Source organism: Mirounga leonina, unplaced genomic scaffold, assembly GCF_011800145.1.
Source record: "Mirounga leonina isolate KUSES-001 unplaced genomic scaffold, KU_Mleo_1.0 Mir_201, whole genome shotgun sequence".
Taxonomy (NCBI): Eukaryota; Metazoa; Chordata; class Mammalia; order Carnivora; family Phocidae; genus Mirounga; species Mirounga leonina.
The window spans coordinates 12,525,745-12,544,049 of NW_023270504.1; the positions used below are offsets into that span (position 1 = coordinate 12,525,745).

An 18,305-nucleotide genomic window follows, 5' to 3' on the forward strand; every position below is an offset into this window, starting at 1 on the left:
TAACATTTGCAAAGCAGTGTGTGGTCCTAAAGAGAGATTTCCTGTAAAAAGGTCAGCCTAACCTAAAGGTCAAACTGTAAACATAAGATGTACCTTTAAAATAAAGTCACCGAGGAATTCAGAAATCAGATCAAGGAAATTTCCTAACGGTATATGATAATGGTAGACTAATAAGGGCAAACTAGTGATCTGTGATAGCTCATCAACCTTGTTTCCCAGAAAAGAGCAGACTTTGATTTTTGTGAAAGAGAAAATATTGGAGAGGCATATCAAATATTTTACTTCAGAATATCTAAGACCATTATATAGTAACAATTAATAAAAACAACTAATAAAATTCATCAGACATTAATAGTTGTTTTTAAGTAACAAACAATTATAGCGTATAGTTACATATTACAATTGTATTCTTTGGATAAAATGTCAGCATTTATATCGTACTATCCTCAAAATGCATCTCTCCAGCTTAAAGTTCTTCACTGATTGAAATGTGTGAGCTTAGTCAGCCCCAGCCCATCTTTCTAGTAAAATATCCTGCCCAGCAGAGTGACTAGTAGATCACAAGTAGTTAAGAACTAGATTTTGCGTGAAACTCAATCATTTTTCACAGAAAAGTCCCCCGTAATCATTTTCTTTCTTTTTTTTTTGGTTAAGATTTTATTTATTTATTTGACAGAGAGAGACACAGCGAGAGAGGGAACATAAGCAGGGGGAGTGGGAGAGGGAGAAGCAGGCCTCCAGCAGAGCAGGGAGCCTGATGCGGGGCTTGATCCCAGGATCCTAGGATCATGACCTGACCTGAAGGCAGACGCTTAACGACTGAGCCACCCAGGCACCTCCCCCCGTAATCATTTTCTACAGCAGATCCCTCCACTCTATGCTCACAGTAGGTTTAGAATCTGGATGTTATATAATAATAACAAGTTATAAGCATGAAAAGTTTTTAAAAGTTCAACATAAGAAATGAGTCATAATTTAGTCTTTGATGCAAGACCCGGAGTCAGTTGTTAATGTGGGGATAATGTGGGGGTAACGCTCTGGCTAATGTGGGGGTAATGCTCTGGCAGGCAAATAAACATAGGGGAAGAATAGGAACAAGAATAAAAGTATCCGACTTTTATAAAAATAGAAAGAATAGAATTATTTTACTCAAATTCTAATTGCTGACTGAACACATGTTTGGTTAATAGCCAATTCACAGGACTTTGATGTTGGTTTAAGTTTTTAGTTAAATTTGTTAACTAAAATAACATTTCAACCATTTTCAACCAGTGTATGAATCTTCTGAGACTCTCCAAGAAGATATTTTTTTTTTATTCTTATGTTAATCCCCATACATTACAACATTAGTTTTAGATGAAGTGTTCCATGATTCATTGTTTGTGCACAACACCCAGTCCTCCATGCAGAATGTGCCCTCCTCAACACCGCCACCAGGCCAACCCATCCTCCCACCCCCCTCCCCTCTAAAACCCTGCTTGTCTCTCAGAGTCCAGCGTCTTTCATGGTTCGTCTACCCCTCCGATGTCCCCCGCTTCATTCTTCCCCTCCCGCTACCTTCTTCTTCTTCTTCTTTTTTTTTTTTCTTAACATATATTGCATTATTTGTTTCAGAGGTACAGATCTGAGATTCAACAGTCTTGCACAATTCACAGCGCTTACCAGAGCACATACCCTCCCCAGTGTCTATCACCCAGTTCCCCCATCCCTCCCACCCCACCCCCCACTCCAACAACACTCAGTTTGTTTCCTGCGATTAAGAATTCCTCATATCAGTGAGATCATATGATACATGTCTTTCTCTTTTTGACTTATTTCACTCAACATAATACCCTCCAGTTCCATCCACGTCGTTGCAAATGGCAAGATCTCATTCCTTTTGATGGCTGCATAATATTCCATTGTATATATATACCACATTTTCTTTATCCATTCATCTGTCGATGGACATCTTGGCTCTTTCCACAGTTTGGCTATTGTGGACATTGCTGCTATAAACATCGGGGTGCACGTACCCCTTCGGATCCCTACTTTTGTATCTTTGGGGTAAATACCCAGCAGTGCAACTGCTGGATCATATGGTAGCTCTATTTTTAACTTTTTGAGGAACCTCCATACAGTTTTCCAGAGTGGCTGCACCAGTTTGCATTCCCACCAACAGTGTAGGAGGGTTCCCCTTTCTCCACATCCCCGCCAACATCTGTCGTTTCCTGACTTGTTAATTTTAGCCATTCTGACTGGTGTGAGGGGGTATCTCATTGAGGTTTTGATTTGGATTTCCCTGATGCCGAGCGATATTGAGCACTTTTTCATGTGTCTCTTGGCCATTTGGATGTCTTCTTTGGAAAAATGTCTGTTCATGTCTTCTGCCCATTTCTTGATTGGATTCTTTGTTCTTTGGGTGTTGAATTTGATGAGTTCTTTATAGATTTTGGATACTAGCCCTTTATCTGATATGTCATTTGCAAATATCTTCTCCCATTCTGTCGGTTGTCTTTTGGTTTTGTTAACTGTTTCCTTTGCTTTGCAAAAGCTTTTTATCTTGATGAAGTCCCAATAGTTCATTTTTGCCCTTGCTTCCCTTGCCTTTGGTGATGTTTCTAGGAAGAAGTTGCTTCGGCTGAGGTCAAAGAGGTTGCTGCCTGTGTTCTCCTTTAGGATTTTGATGGACTCCTGTCTCACATTGAGGTCTTTCAACCATTTGGAGTCTATTTTTGTGTGTGGTGTAAGGAAATGGTCCAGTTTCATTCTTCTGCATGTGGCTGTCCAATTTTCCCAACACCATTTGTTGAAGAGACTGTCTTTGTTCCATTGGACATTCTTTCCTGCTTTGTCGAAGATTAGTTGACCATAGAGTTGAGGGTCCATTTCTGGGCTCTCTATTCTGTTCCATTGATCTATGTGTCTGTTTTTGTGCCAGTACCATGCTGTCTTGATGATGACAGCTTTGTAATAGAGCTTGAAGTCCGGAATTGTGATGCCACCGGCTTTGCTTTTCTTTTTCAATATTCCTCTGGCTATGCGGGGTCTTTTCTGGTTCCATACAAATTTTAGGATTATTTGTTCCATTTCTTGAAAAAAGTGGATGGTATTTTGATGGGGATTGCATTGAATGTGTAGATTGCTCTAGGTAGCATTGACATCTTCACAATATTTGTTCTTCCAATCCATGAGCATGGAACGTTTTTCCATTTCTTTGTGTCTTCCTCAATTTCTTTCATGAGTATTTTATAGTTTTCTGAGTACAGATCCTTTGTCTCTTTGGTTAGATTTATTCCTAGGTATCTTATGGTTTGGGGTGCAATTGTAAATGGGATCGACTCCTTAATTTCTCTTTCTTCTGTCTTGTTATTGGTGTATAGGAATGCCACTGACTTCTGTGCATTGATTTTATATCCTGCCACTTTGCTGAATTCCTGTATGTGTTCTAGCAGTTTTGGGGTGGAGTCTTTTGGGTTTTCCACATAAAGTATCATATCATCTGCAAAGAGTGAGAGTTTGACTTCTTCTTTGCCAATTTGGATGCCTTTGATTTCTTTTTGTTGTCTGATTGCTGTGGCTAGGACTTCCAGTACTATGTTGAATAGCAGTGGTGATAGTGGACATCCCTGCTGCGTTCCTGACCTTAGTGGGAAAGCTCTCAGTTTTTCCCCATTGAGAATAATATTTGCTGTAGGTTTTTCATAGATGGCTTTTATGATATTGAGGTATGTACCCTCTATCCCTATACTCTGAAGAGTTTTGATCAAGAAAGGATGCTGTACTTTGTCAAAAGCTTTTTCTGCATCTATTGAGAGGATCATATGATTCTTGTTCTTTCTTTTGTTAATGTACTGTAACACATTGATTGATTTGCGGATGTTGAACCAACCTTGCAGCCCAGGGATAAATCCCACTTGGTCATGGTGAATAATCCTTTTAATGTACTGTTGGATCCTATTGGCTAGTATTCCAAGAACATATTTTTTTAAAGATTTTATTTATTTATTTATTTACTTACTTACTTATTTATTTATTTATTTATTTATTTATTTATTTATTGAGAGAGTGAGAGTGCAAGCAGGGTGAGGGACAGAGGGGAAGCCGAGTCCCTGCTGAGCGAGGAGACCAATGAGGAACTCAGAGCAGGGCTCCATGAGGGGCTCCATACAGGACCTCCACACAGGGCTCAATCCCACAACCCTGAGATCCTGACCTGAGCCGAAACCAACAATTGGACCCTTGACTGACTGAGCCATCCAGGCGCCCCTTCAAGAAGGTATTTCCAAATTCATTCTATGGGCCCAGCCATTGATTGATTTTCCCCTCAACTGTAATGGTTACATAAATACTGCTTTAATAAAAAAAAGAAGGCCATTGATTTTCTTATGCTTTGGCCTCTTTTTCCTTGATGGCATCAGGGTTTCCTGAGTGGAAATGTAAGGACAGTGCTGTCTGGGATGAAAAAACTGAAAGAACCCATAGACAATTGCTTGATGGATTTTAACTCTTTCATCTGACCAAGTTTTGAGCTCATAACCTTTAGTGATAGGGTAATCCTCCTCTGTCACTGGATTGTGCCTTATTGACTAATATATACTTTGCCTCATTTTTGTTCTTTTGTACACGTTTTCCTGAATCCAATAAAAAGTAATGAGATACATGAAAATGTAGGAAAGTAAGATCCATTGTCAAAATAAGCAGGGCCAGATATGTCCTAGATGTTGGAATTACTGGACAGAGATTTTATAGTTTTTTTTTAAGGTTTTATTTATTCATTTGAGAGAGAGAGAGCGAGGGAGCACACAAACGGGGGTGGGGAGGGGCAGAGGGAGAGGCAGACTCCCCACTGAGCAGGGAGCCAGATGGGGCTCCATCCCAGGACCCTGAGATCATGACCTGAGCCGAAGGCAGATGGTTAACCAACTGAGCCAGCCAGGCACACCCCAGACAGAGATTTTTAACAGACTGTCACATACATGTGGGAAAGTGGACAACCTGTATAAACACTTAGGGCTGCTGTGAACCACAGGTGTGGCCATGCATACAGCAGGCCTAGGAAGTAAGGGGCCCCATGAAACCAGGAAAAGGCACATGCCTGTCTTCATGGAGACTTTTCAAGGGTTCTACAGGCCTCTGCTGTCCTCCCCTTAAATATCTTCATACTTGGTTTTCTCATTTAGAAATCCCGTCTTCTTATCTCTAAATGTCCAGATGTTAAACATCATCCCATATATGAAATCTTATTACTCTCTGCAATAACCACAACAGCAATAGTAGTAACAATAGCTAAAGTTACAGTGCTAGGCACTTTTCTAAACATCTGACGTGTGTTATCTCATTTAATCTTCACAAAAGTTCAGTATCATAGGAAACATTTCATACTTTTCCCAGAGATATCTTTCCTAAGTATAGGCTGTTTTTACCATATATTTAAACGAACCCTTTCAGTGCTTTCCATTGTGTAGGACAAAGGCCAACTTTCTAGCCTTGTCTATCATCTTATTATCCTATATCCAATGCTATAGTCTCATCAGATGTGATTTCCTGCACATGCTATTTGACTTAATATACGTGTTCTTTAGAGCAGCTAATTTTTCAATCCAAATAGCCTTTCCCCAAATTAAACTTTCATGTCCCAGTCCAAATGCCATTTTATTCATCCAGTCAATTTGGAGGTACAAAAGTTAATAAGTCATGGTCCTTGCCCTTGAAAATCTCACGCTCTGGAGGTGATACTGACAGTATGAACATTTGCATAGTATGAGATATGTTTCCCTATTCTCAGCCAGTGAATCAGTCCCTCTCTGATCCTATGCCTTCCTCAGGCACTTACTCATTTCTGCCTAATTTTATCCTGTTTTCTCACTAATTTATAAGCTCTTTGAAGGCCACAGAAACGAACAAGTGTTGGTTGAATGAGAGATTTGGTTGAATAAATGAGACCAGCCAAATAAAGCTTTTAGGAAAACGTCAGCTGAGCCAAGAATGCCATATAGAGCCCTGCTTCAAACATTTTCAGAGAAATATTACAACTATTACAGTCAAGAAAGAATGCTCTAGGACTTTGTTGTAATCTTTAGAATCATCTAATGAGTCTTTTTCAGTATTTTCCTCTATACGGCTCAGTAATTATCGGGACTGACTTGTTAGTGGAGCTGGAGTCTAAAGGACATAAAAGCAGGAGAGTGCACAAGCTTGGAGTCAGACTGATTTGGGATCAGTTCAGGGTGCTAAGACACTTAATAGGAATGTGATCTCGGGCAGGTGTCCTAACTTCTACAAGCTTCAATTTTCCCCTCCATGAACTGAAGACAAAATACAAGCCTCAGTGGTTTATGAGGATTAAATATGATATGTGCTTAGAAGAGAGCCCGATGCATAGTGCTAAGATAAGATAATAAGCTTCTAATAATCTTTATTATGGAAAGCATCCAGCTAATATAATGCCAAAACTTTATATACTTTTCTCATTTAAACACTGCTAGTTTCATCTGCAGCTATGTGAGAGATAACAATATTCAGCAACTAAGCAAAATGGCAAAAGCCCACAACTGTGGCCAACTAATTAATTGGTGCTTGGCATGTTGGTTTTTAAAGTTTTTTTTTAAAGTTAAGATACCCAGAATAATGGATGATTGCACAATCTAACACACCATCCAGTTAAAGTAACTGTACACCCCCTTGAAATTATACATTTGTGAGAGTTATACAACCCTGGAAAAGCATTTGTCTCTTCTCTTTGTCGGGTATCTTTTAAGTTAATTAGGGGTGATAATAATTATCCTTATTTTCAGTATTGAGCTTAATGTCAGTTTTGTTTCTTTGTTTATGGAGAAAATATGATAAGGACCATGGGGAAAGGAATTAGCTCAATATTTGTAAGATGTAAGGTGAGTAAATATAACTAAAATACCAAAAAAATTATGAATTCTAGTAATTATAGCAAAGTAGAAAAATTTACTTAGGGGATTAAACAGCAGTTTAGAAGCAGAAATGAAGTGAACGATACCTTTTTTTTAAAGATTTTATTTATTTATCTGCCAGAGAGAGAGCGTGGGAGAGAGAGAGAGAGCACAAGCAGGGGGAGTGGCAGGCAAAGGGAGAAGCAGGCTCCCCACTAAGCAAGGATCCTGGAACCCTGGGATCATGACCCAATCCCAAGGCAGATGTTTAACTGACTGAGCCACCCAGGCATCCCTGAACAATACATTTTAAAGCATGAGTAGCAGGGGGGAGGAGCAAGATAGCAGAGGAGTAGGAGACCTAAATTTTGTCTGGTCCCAGGAATTCAGCTAGGTAGGGATCAAACCATTCTGAACACCTACGAACTCAACAGGAGATCGAAGAAAAGAATAGCAGCAACTCTCTGAACAGAAAAGCGACCACCTTCTGGAAGGTAGGACGTTTGGAGAAGTGAATTTGAGGCGATATTCGGGAATAAAGATGGTGGGTGAGGGGGCCTCCGTCAGCTGCTACTGGCAAGTGATAGAGCCGTGGAGCACAAAATCAGAACTTTTAGAAGTCTGCTCTGCTGAGGGATGTCACTCCAGTGGCTAAGTGGGGGTGGGACCCACACTGGGACATTGTGGTCTAAGGACCCTCGGGGTCAAAGAAAGACTGGGGGTCCCTGAGTGTGGCAGAGCTCCCGGGTATCGGCAGGGAAGCTGGCTGCAGAGACAGAGCCGAGGCACGGGCTCTCAGCTCGGGGTTGCCATAAACCATGATCCGCGGCACAGTCGGGCCACTGTTCCTTCAGCAGGGACCCAACAAGAGGCAGATCCGGGGAGACTCCCCTTCCTCCCCTGGGAGGAGCGGTGTGGGAGCACACCGCATGGATCTGCTGGGTTTGGAGACTCCACATGGGGTCGTGTGCCAGAGATAGAAACGCTCGGTCACAGGCCGGGTGAGCATGAAGTGCGGCCGGAGACCAGGGAGATGGGAGTGACTGACTGCTTTTCTCTGGGGGCGCACTGAGGAGTGGGGCCCTGAGTTCTCGGCTCATCTGGGCAGAGATTGGGAGGCCGCCATTTTCACTTTCGGCCTCCAGAGCTGTATGGAAGGCTTGCAGGGAACAAAAGTTCCCAAGAGCAAACCCGAGCAGATTACTTAGCCTGGACCAGGCAAGGGCAGGGCAATTCCGCCTCCAGCAAAGACATTTGGGAACCACGGCAACAGGCCCCTCCCCCAGAAGATCAGCAAGAACAGCCAGCCAAGACCAAGTTTACTGATCAATGAGAACGGCAGAACTCCAGCGCTAGGGGAATACTGCACATAGAATCCATGGCTTTCCCCCCCCGATTCTTTAGTCTTTCAAAGTTAATTTTTTAAATTTTCTTTTTCTATTTTTTAAAAATTTTTCTTTTCTCTTTTTCAACCAACATCTTATCAATCCCCTTTTTAAAAAATCTTTTTTATTTTTCATTTTTAGAGTCATATTCTATCACTTCATTGTAGTTAACCTTATTTTGGGTATATATATATATATATATATATAAGTTGTTTTCTCTTTAAAATTTTGGGATATAGTTTCTTCTAACAGACCAGAATATACCCTAAATCTCTAGTGTATGGCTTTGTTCTAGTCTCCTGCTTGATCACAGTCTCTTCCCTCCCTTTTTTAAAAAATTCTCTTCTTTCTTTTTTCAACCAACTTCTTATCAATTCCTTTTATAAAATCTTTCATAATTTTCATCTTTACAGTCATATTCCATCCCTTCATCATATTTACCCTTATTTTTGTACACATATAAGTTTTTCTTTCTTTAAAATTTTGGGAAGCAGTTTCGCTAACAGACCAAAATATGCCCAAAATCTAGTGTGTGGCACTGATCTATGCACCAGCTAGATCATATTTGATCATATTCTTTTTTTTTTAAATCTTTTTTCTTTCTTTCTTTTTCTTTTTTCTTTCTTTCCCTTTCTTTTCCCCCAGTTTCAAGTCTCTTCTGATTTGTTTAGTATATATTTTTCTGGGGTCGTTGTTACCCTGTTAGCATTTGGTTCTCTCATTCATCTATTCTCCTCTGGACAAAATGACAGGATGGAAAAAATCACATCAAAAAAAGAACAATAGGCAGTACCAACTGCCAAGGACCTACTTAATGCGGACATTAGTAAGATGTCAGAACTAGAGTTCAAAATGATGATTTTAAAGATACTAGCTGGGCTTGAAAAAAAGCATGGAAGATATTAGAGAAACCCTTTCTGGAGAAATAAAAGAACTAAAATCTAACCAAGTTGAAATCACAAAGGCTATTAATGAGGTGCAATAAAAAATGGAGGCTCTAACTGCTAGGATAAATGAGGCAGAAGAGAGAATCAGTGATATAGAAGACCAAATGATGGAAAATAAGGAAACTGAGAAAAAGATAGATAAACAACTACTGGATCATGAGGGCAGAATTCGAGAGATAAGTGATACCATAAGACGAAACAAGATTAGAATAATTGGGATCCCAGAAGAAGAAGAAAGAGAGAAAGGGGCAGAAGGTATATTGGAGCAAATTATAGTGGAGAAGTTCCCTAATTTGGGGAAGGAAACAGGCATCAAAATCCAGGAGGCCCAGAGAACCCCCCTCAAAATCAATAAAAATAGGTCAACACCCCGACATCTAACAGTAAAACTTACGAGTCTCAGAGACAATGAGAAAATCCTGAAAGCAGCTCGGGAGAAGAGATATGTAACCTACAATGGTAGAAACAGTAGATTGACAACAGACCTATCCACAGAGACCTGGGAGGCCAGAAAGGACTGGCATGATATATTCAGAGCACTAAACAAGAAAAATAGGCAGCCAAGAATACTCTATCCAGCTAGGTTGTCATTGAAAATAGAAGGAGACATAAAAATCTTCCAGGACAAACAAAAACTAAAGGAATTTGCAAACACAAAACCAGCCCTACAGGAAATATTGAAAGGGGTCCTCTAAGCAAAGAGAGAGCCTAAAAGTAACATAGACCAGAAAGGAACACAGACAATATACAGTAATAGTCACCTTACAGGCAATACAATGGCACTAAATTCATATCTTTCAATAGTTACCCTGAATGTAAATGGGCTAAATGCCCCCAATCAAACGACACAGGGTATTAGATTGGATAAAAAAAAATAAGACCCACTGATATGCTGTCTGCATTTTAGACCCAAAGACACCCCCAGATTGAAAGTGAGGGGGTGGAAAACCATTTACCATGCTAATGGACACCAAAAGAAAGCTGGGGTGGCAATCCTTATATCATAGAAATTAGATTTTAAACCAAAGACTATAAAAAGAGATGAGGAAGGACACTATATCATACTTAAAGGGTCTATCCAACAGGAAGATCTAACAATTGTAAATATCCATGCCCCTAACATGGGAGCAGCCAATTATATAAGGCAATTAATAACAAAAGCAAAGAAACACATCGACAACAATACAATAATAGTAGGGGAGTTTAACACTCCCCTCACTGAAATAGATCATCTAAGCAAAAGATCAACAAGGAAATAAAGACTTTAAATGACACATTGGACCAAATGGACTTCAGAGATATATTCAGAACATTCCATCCCAAAGCAACAGAATACACATTCTCCTCCAGTGCCCATGGAACATTCTCAGAATAGATCACATCCTAGGTCACAAGTCAGGTCTCAACGGGTACCAAAAGATTTGGATTGTTCCCTGCATATTTTCAGACCACAATGCTTTGAAACTAGAACTCAATCACAAGAGGAAAGTCGGAAAGAACTCCAATACATGGAGGCTAAAGAGCATCCAACTAAAGAATGAATGGGTCAACCAGGAAATTAAAGAAGAAATAAAAATATTCATGGAAACCAATGAAAATGAACACACGACCGTTCAAAATCTCTGGGATGCAGCAAAGGCAGTCCTAAGAGGAAAGTATATAGCAATACAAGCCTTTCTCAAGAAACAAGAAAGGTCTCAAATACACAACCTAACCCTACACATAAAGGAGCTGGAGAAAGAACAGCAAATAAAGCCTAAACCCAGCAGGAGAAGAGAAATAATAAAGAACAGAGCAGAAATCAAAAGAAGAGTAGAACAGTAGACAAAAGAAACTAGGAGCTGGTTCTTTGAAAGAATTAATACGATTGATAAACCCCAGTCCAGCCTTATCAAAAAGAAAAGAGAAAGGAACCAAATAGATAAAATCATGAATGAAAGAGGAGAGATCACAGTCAATACCAAAGAAATACAAACAATTTTAGAACATATTATGAGCAACTCTATGCCAGCAAATTAGATAATCTGGAAGAAATGGATGCATTCCGAGAGATGTATAAACTATCAAAACTGAACCAGGAAGAAATAGAATACCTGAACAGACCTATAACCAGTAAGGAAATTGAAGCAGTAATCAAAATCTCCCAACAAACAAAAGCCTGGGCCCGATGGCTTCCCAGGGGAATTCTACCAAACATTTAAAGAAGAATAAATACCTATTCTTCTGAAATTGTTCCAAAAAATAGAGATGGAAGGAAAACTTCCAAACTCGTTTTATGAGGCCACCATTACCTTGATCCCAAAACCCGACAAAGACCCCATCAAAAAGGAGAAGTACAGAACAATATCCTTGATGAACATAGATGCAAAAATTCTCACCAAAATACTAGCCAATAAGATGCAATAGTACATTAAAAGGATTATTCACCACGACCAAGTGGAATTTATCCCTGGGCTGCAAGGTTGGTTCAACATCCACAAATCAATCAACGTGATACAATACATTAATGAAAGAAAGAACAAGAACCATATGATCCTCTCAATAGATGCAGAAAAAGCATTTGACAAAGTACAGCATCCTTTCTTGATCAAAACTCTTCAGAGTGTAGGGTAGAGGGTACATAACCTCAATATCATAAAAGCCATCTATGAAAAACCCACAGCGAATATCATTCTTAATGGGGAAAAACTGAGAGCTTTCCCCCTAAGGTCAGGAACATGGCAGGGATGTCCACTATCACCACTGCTATTCAACATAGTACTAGAAGGCCTAGTCACAGCAATCAGACAACATAAAGAAATAAAAGGCATCCAAATTGGCAAAGAAGAAGTCAAACTCTCACTCTTTGCAGATGATATGATACTTTATGTGGAAAACCCCAAAGACTCCACCCCAAAACTGCTAGAACTCATACAGGAATTCAGTAAAGTGGCAGGATATAAAATCAATGAACAGAAATCAGTGGCATTCCTATACACCAACAACAAGACAGAAGAAAGAGAAATTAAGGAGTTGATCCCATTCACAATTGCACCCAAAACCTTAAGATACCTAGGAATAAATCTAACCAAAGAGGCAAAGGATCTGTACTCAGAAAACTATAAAATACTCATGAAAGAAATTGAGGAAGACACAAAGAAGTGGAAAAACGTTCCATGCTCATGGATTGGAAGAACAAATATTGTGAAGATGTCAATGCTACCTAGAGCAATCTACACATTTAATGCAATCCCTATCAAAATACCATCCACTTCTTTTCAAAGAAATGGAACAAATAATCCTAAAATTTGTATGGAACCAGAAAAGACCCCGGATAGCCAGAGGAGTGTTGAAAAAGAAAAGCAAAGCAGGCGGCATCACAATTCCAGACTTCAAGCTCTATTACAAAGCTGTAATTATCAAGACAGTATGGTACTGGCACAAAAACAGACACATAGATCAATGTGGAGAATAGAGAACCCAAGAATGGACCTTCAACTCTATGGTCAACTAATCTTCGACAAAGCAGGAAAGAATGTCCAATGGAAAAAAGACAGTCTCTTCAACAAATGGTGTTGGGAAAATTGGACAGCCACATGCAGAAGAATGAAACTGGACCATTTCCTTACACCACACACAAAAATAGACTCCAAATGGTTGAAAGACCTCAATGTGAGACAGGAGTCCATCAAAATCCTAAAGGAGAACACAGGCAGCAACCTCTTTGACCTCAGCCGCAGCAACTTCTTCCTAGAAACATCGCCAAAGGCAAGAGAAGGAAGGGCAAAAATGAACTATTGGGACTTCATCAAGATAAAAAGCTTTTGCACAGCAAAAGAAACAGTCAACAAAACCAAAAAACAACGACAGAACGGAAGAAGATATTTGCAAATGACATATCAGATAAAGGGCTAGTATCCAAAATCTATAAAGAACTTATCAAACTCAACACCCAAAGAACAAATGATCCAATCAAGAAACAGGCAGAAGATATGAACAGACATTTTTCCAAAGAAGACATCCAAATGGCCAACAGACATATGAAAAAGTGCTCAACATCACTCGGCATCAGGGAAATCCAAATCCAAATCTCAAAGAGATACCACCTCACACCAGTCAGAATGGCTAAAATTAACAAGTCAGGAAATGACAGATGTTGGCGGGGATGCGGAGAAAGGGGAACCCTCCTACACTGTTGGTGGGAATGCAAGCTGGTGCAGCCACTCTGGAAAACAGTATGGAGGTTCCTCAAAAAGTTGAAAATAGAGCTACCATACAATCCAGCAACTGCACTACTGGGTATTTACCCCAAAGATAAAAATGTAGGGATCCGAAGGGGTACATGAACCCCAATGTTTATAGCAGCAATGTCCACAATAGCCAAACTATGGAAAAAGCCAAGATGTCCATCGACAGATGAATGGATAAAGAAGATGTGGTATATATATATACAATGGAATATTATGCAGCCATCAAAAGGAATGAGATCTTGCCATTTGCAACGACGTGGATGGAACTGGAGGGTGTTATGGTGAGCGAAATAAGTCAATCAGAGAAAGACATGTATCATATGACCTCACTGATATGAGGAATTCTTAATCTCAGGAAACAAACTGAGGGTTGCTAGAGTGGGGGGTGGTGGGAGGGATGGGGTGGCTGGGTGATAGACACTGGGGAGGGTATGTGCTATGGTGAGCGCTGTGAATTGTGTAAGACTGTTGAATCACAGACCCATACCTCTGAAACAAATCATACATTATATGTTAAAAAAAGAAGAAGATAGTAGGGAGGGAAAAATGAAGGGGGGGAATCGGAGGGGGAGACGAACCATGCGAGACTATGGACTCTGAGAAACAAACTGAGGGTTCTAGAGGGGAGGCAGGTGGGGGGATGGGTTAGCCTGGTAATGGGTATTCAAGAGGGCACATATTGAATGGAGCACTGGGTGTTATATGCAAACAATGAATCATGGAACACTACATCAAAAACTAATGATGTAATGTATGGTGATTAACATAACATAATAAAATAAAGCATGAGTAGCTGTGCATTTTAGTAATAAGTATAATAAAACGTTATTATTTTTTTGTGGTCCTAAGACTACACAGCATTGAGGAAAAACAATATGAATAATATGTGATTTTGTTTTGCTTGTGTAGAAGGATCAGTACAGTTGATCCTTGAACAATACAGGTTTGAACTGTGCGGGTCCACTTATACATGGATTTTTTTTTTTTTTTAAGATTTTATTTATTCACTTGACAGAGAGAGACACAGCGAGGGAGGGAACACAAGCAGGGGGAGTGGGAGTTGGAGAAGCAGGCCTTCCGCAGAGCAGGGAGTCCGATGCGGGGCTCGATCCCATGACCCTGAGATCATGACCCGAGCCAAAGGCAGACGCTTAACGACTGAGCCACCCAGGCGCCCCTGTACATTGATTTTTTTTTATAAATACAGTACAGTCGTATAAATGTGTTTTCTCTTCCTTATGATTTTCTTACTAGCATTTTCTTCTCTCTAGCTTACTTTATTGTAAAAATACAATATATAGTACACATAATATACAAAATATGTGTTAATCAACTGTTTTTGTCATTGGTAAGGCTTCTGGTCAACAGTAGGCTATTAGTAGTTAAGTGTTAGGGGAGTCAAAAGTTAAATGCGGATTTCTGATTATGCAGAGGGTCGGTCCCCCTAACCCCCATGTTGGTCAAGGGTCAATTGTATGAGCAAAAGTATATCAAATGTATATGTGATTTGCTTTTTCTTTCTTTTCTTTTTTTTTAACAGTTTAACATAGACAAAGAGGCTGGGGAAAGGCAGATTTACCACCGATATTGCATGGAGCGGGCCTCTGTCCATTGTGCTCATGTGTTCACCACAGTATCCGAAATAACAGCAATAGAAGCAGAACATATGCTGAAGAGGAAGCCTGGTAATTATCATCTCTGCGTTTGCTGTCCATCTTTCATCCTAAATGACATTAGAGTCTAAAACTTTTGTTTGAAACAAAAAAGCATAAAATAATAGAGGAAAAATTGCGTTCACTATTACCACCCAAATCTTTTTTTAAAATTTTATTGTTATGTTAATCACCATACATTACATCATTAGTTTTTGAATAGTGTTCCATGATTCATTGTTTGTGCATAACACCCAGTGCTCCATGCAGAACATGCCCTCTTTAATACCCATCACCAGGCTAACCCATCCTCCCACCCCCATCCTCTCTAGAACACTCAGTTTGTTTTTCAGAGTCCATCCTCTCTCATGGTTCGTCTCCCCCTCCGATTTTCCCCCCTTCATTCTTCCCCTCTTGCTATCTTCTTCTTTTTTTTTTTTTTTTAACATATATTACATTATTTGTTTCAGAGGTACGGGTCTGTGATTCAACAGTCTTGCACAATTCACAGCGCTCACCATAGCACATATCCTCCCCAGTGTCTACCACCCAGCCACCCCATCCCTCCCACCTCCCACTCTAGCAACCCTGTTTGTTTCCTGAGATTAAGAATTCCTCATATCAGTGAGGTCATATGATACATGTCTTTCTCTGATTGACTTATTTCGCTCACCATAACACCCTCCAGTTCCATCCACGTCGTTGCAAATGGCAAGATCTCATTCTTTTTGATGGCTGCATAATATTCCATTGTGTATATATACCACGTCTTCTTTATCTATTCATCTGTCGATGGACATCTTGGCTCTTTCCACAGTTTGGCTATTGTGGACATTGCTGCTATAAACATTGGGGTGCACATACCCCTTTGGATCCCTACATTTGTATCTTTGGGGTAAATACCCAGTAGTGCAATTGCTGGATTGTATGGTAGCTCTATTTTCAACTTTTTGAGGAACCTCCATACTGTTTTCCAGAGTACCACCCGAATCTTTACACATATTTTACTTCTCAGTGTCAGTAACTTTGTGGTAACACCAACCCTAAGGTATATCCAGAACATAGTAGTGTTCAATCTGTGCTTGTTGAATAAATGGGCTATGCTAGAAATGAGCCTACGCCCTAGGGTTGTCACAGTGACCTGGTATATGTAAGCAAGTTAACTTTTCTATTTAAAGGAAATGAAAGTTCAGAAAATATAAGAAATTTGTACGAGACTATCCCAGTCCTACATCTTATGACATTGCCTCATTGGTCCTGTTCAGTAGAAACCTATTGTTTTACTTCTCCCAAGACTTTGAAAGCTTTTCTAGGACCTAACCCCAGACCCATCCAGAGGTTGCAATGCTGAGAGGCCTGTTCATAAAACATGACCCTATCACCTGGCCACAGCTGACTGATCCAGAGGTAGATACCTGGCATAAACCAGCCAGTCAGAATGCTCCCACAAGAGGGAGGCTAAACAGATGAGTCTGTATGGATGCACTCCTTAAGGATAGGTATGTCAGCTTTGCAGCTGTTGGCAGTGTCCATTTTTCTTTTATGTTGCATGGGATGCAAAGAAGGCTAAACTAGGGACGCCTGGGTGGCTCAGTCGGTTAAGTTGCCTCCTCTTGATTTCAGCTCAGGTCATGATCTCAGGGTTGTGAGATCTCCTGACGGGGTTCCCTGCTCAGCGGGGAGTCTGCTTGGAATTCTCTCTCTCCCTCTGCCCCTCCCCTGCTCATGCACACATACACACACACACACACACACACTCTCTCTTTCTCTCTCTTAAATAAATAAATAAAATCTTAAAAATTTTTTTAAAAAGAAGGCTAAGCTACAATGAAGTACAATGAAAGATGGAAACAGACTGAGAGAACTGTAGATTCTCCACAGTGGTTTAGACTAATGGTTTAAACTAATTCCTGAAGCCCAGCTAAACCTTTGCCATGAGACACTCTGGCATCCTATGAATAAATTCCTCATTATTATAGGTAAGCCAGTGTTAGTACCTAGTTACCCGGTGTTAGTACTGGGTCTGTTATTTGCTACCAAACAGTCCTAATGAATATATCCTCTTCTTTAATCCCTGCAATCTTGTCTTTAGTTGTCTTTCTTCCAGATACTAGTTGGATGTCTGGAGGAGGTATTTCAAGGTGCTAGGTAGTTAAAAAAAGAGGAAGAATCCAATAAATTTGAATAATGGCAGCATAAAGATCCTATGTTCTTCTTTTGTCTTTCCAAGTATTCCCTAAGGTTCACTTGGATTCTCACTGCCATGCCCCTTACAGAAGTTTACTCCATCAATATGCTATTTCTTTCTTGCATCTTTCTTGTTTCTTGTCTACTGTATCCTTTTCTGTGCTTACAAAAATTCTTTGTTTTTTTCCTATTCTAAAATAAAACTTTCCCTTGAGGCTGCTATCCTATCAAATGTCTACACAATCTTATCCTTCCTCCTGCTGCCAAATATAGCTTCATTTGTGAAACATTGGAAAAATTCCAGAGGAATTAAAGTCATAATAAAGTGGTATTAATATACATTCTTGGCTTCTATATCTTTTTGGATAAGACAGCTGACTGTCATAGTGGATAAAGGTATAGACCTCAGAGCCAGGCTGCCTTAGTTTTATTATTTTATTTTATTTTATTTTATTTTTTATTTATTTTAGAGAGAGAGTGCGGAGGCCGGGGTGGGGGGTGGAACAGCAGAGGGAGAGACAGAATCTCAAGCAGACTCTGAGCTGAGCATGGAGCCCGATGCATGCTCGATCTCATGACCCTGAGATCAAGACCTGAGCTGAAATCAAGAGTCCAAAGCTTAGCCAGCTGACCCATCCAGGCCCCCCCCCAGGCTGGGTTAGTTTTAAATGCTACCTCTGTTACTTTGTAGTTACTTGATCTTGGGCAAATAATCTCTCTACAGGTCAGTTTCTTCACTTATAAAATGGGGATAGAAACATAAGTTACTTCATATGGTTTTATAAAAATTAAATTAGTATTTATCAAATACACTAGAGTCTAGAACAAAGTAAGTACTATATAATGTCATGGAAAGGGAAATACATTGTAAGGGGGGATTGTCTACTATCCTGATCACACTGTAGGAATTATTCACATGAGGGCTTTCACTAGAAACCTTGGCAACCTAAAATTGACTCTGCTGTGGAGTACAGAATTTGCCGAATTACTTAGGAAAAATTCAGAAGAACTGGCAGTTTGT

The 18,305-nt window shown here is 39.9% G+C and overlaps 1 protein-coding gene across 2 annotated transcripts in view; it reads left to right on the top strand.

Moving 5' to 3' along the window:
• Positions 1-18,305, top strand: part of GYS2 (glycogen synthase 2) — a 66,627-nt gene that overhangs the window by 21,009 nt on the left and 27,313 nt on the right. For both annotated transcript variants that reach the window (XM_035028098.1, XM_035028096.1), the window contains exon 5: positions 14,986-15,130. In XM_035028098.1, the coding sequence (XP_034883989.1) occupies positions 14,986-15,130 (145 nt within the window). The remainder of the gene's footprint in view (positions 1-14,985; positions 15,131-18,305) is intronic.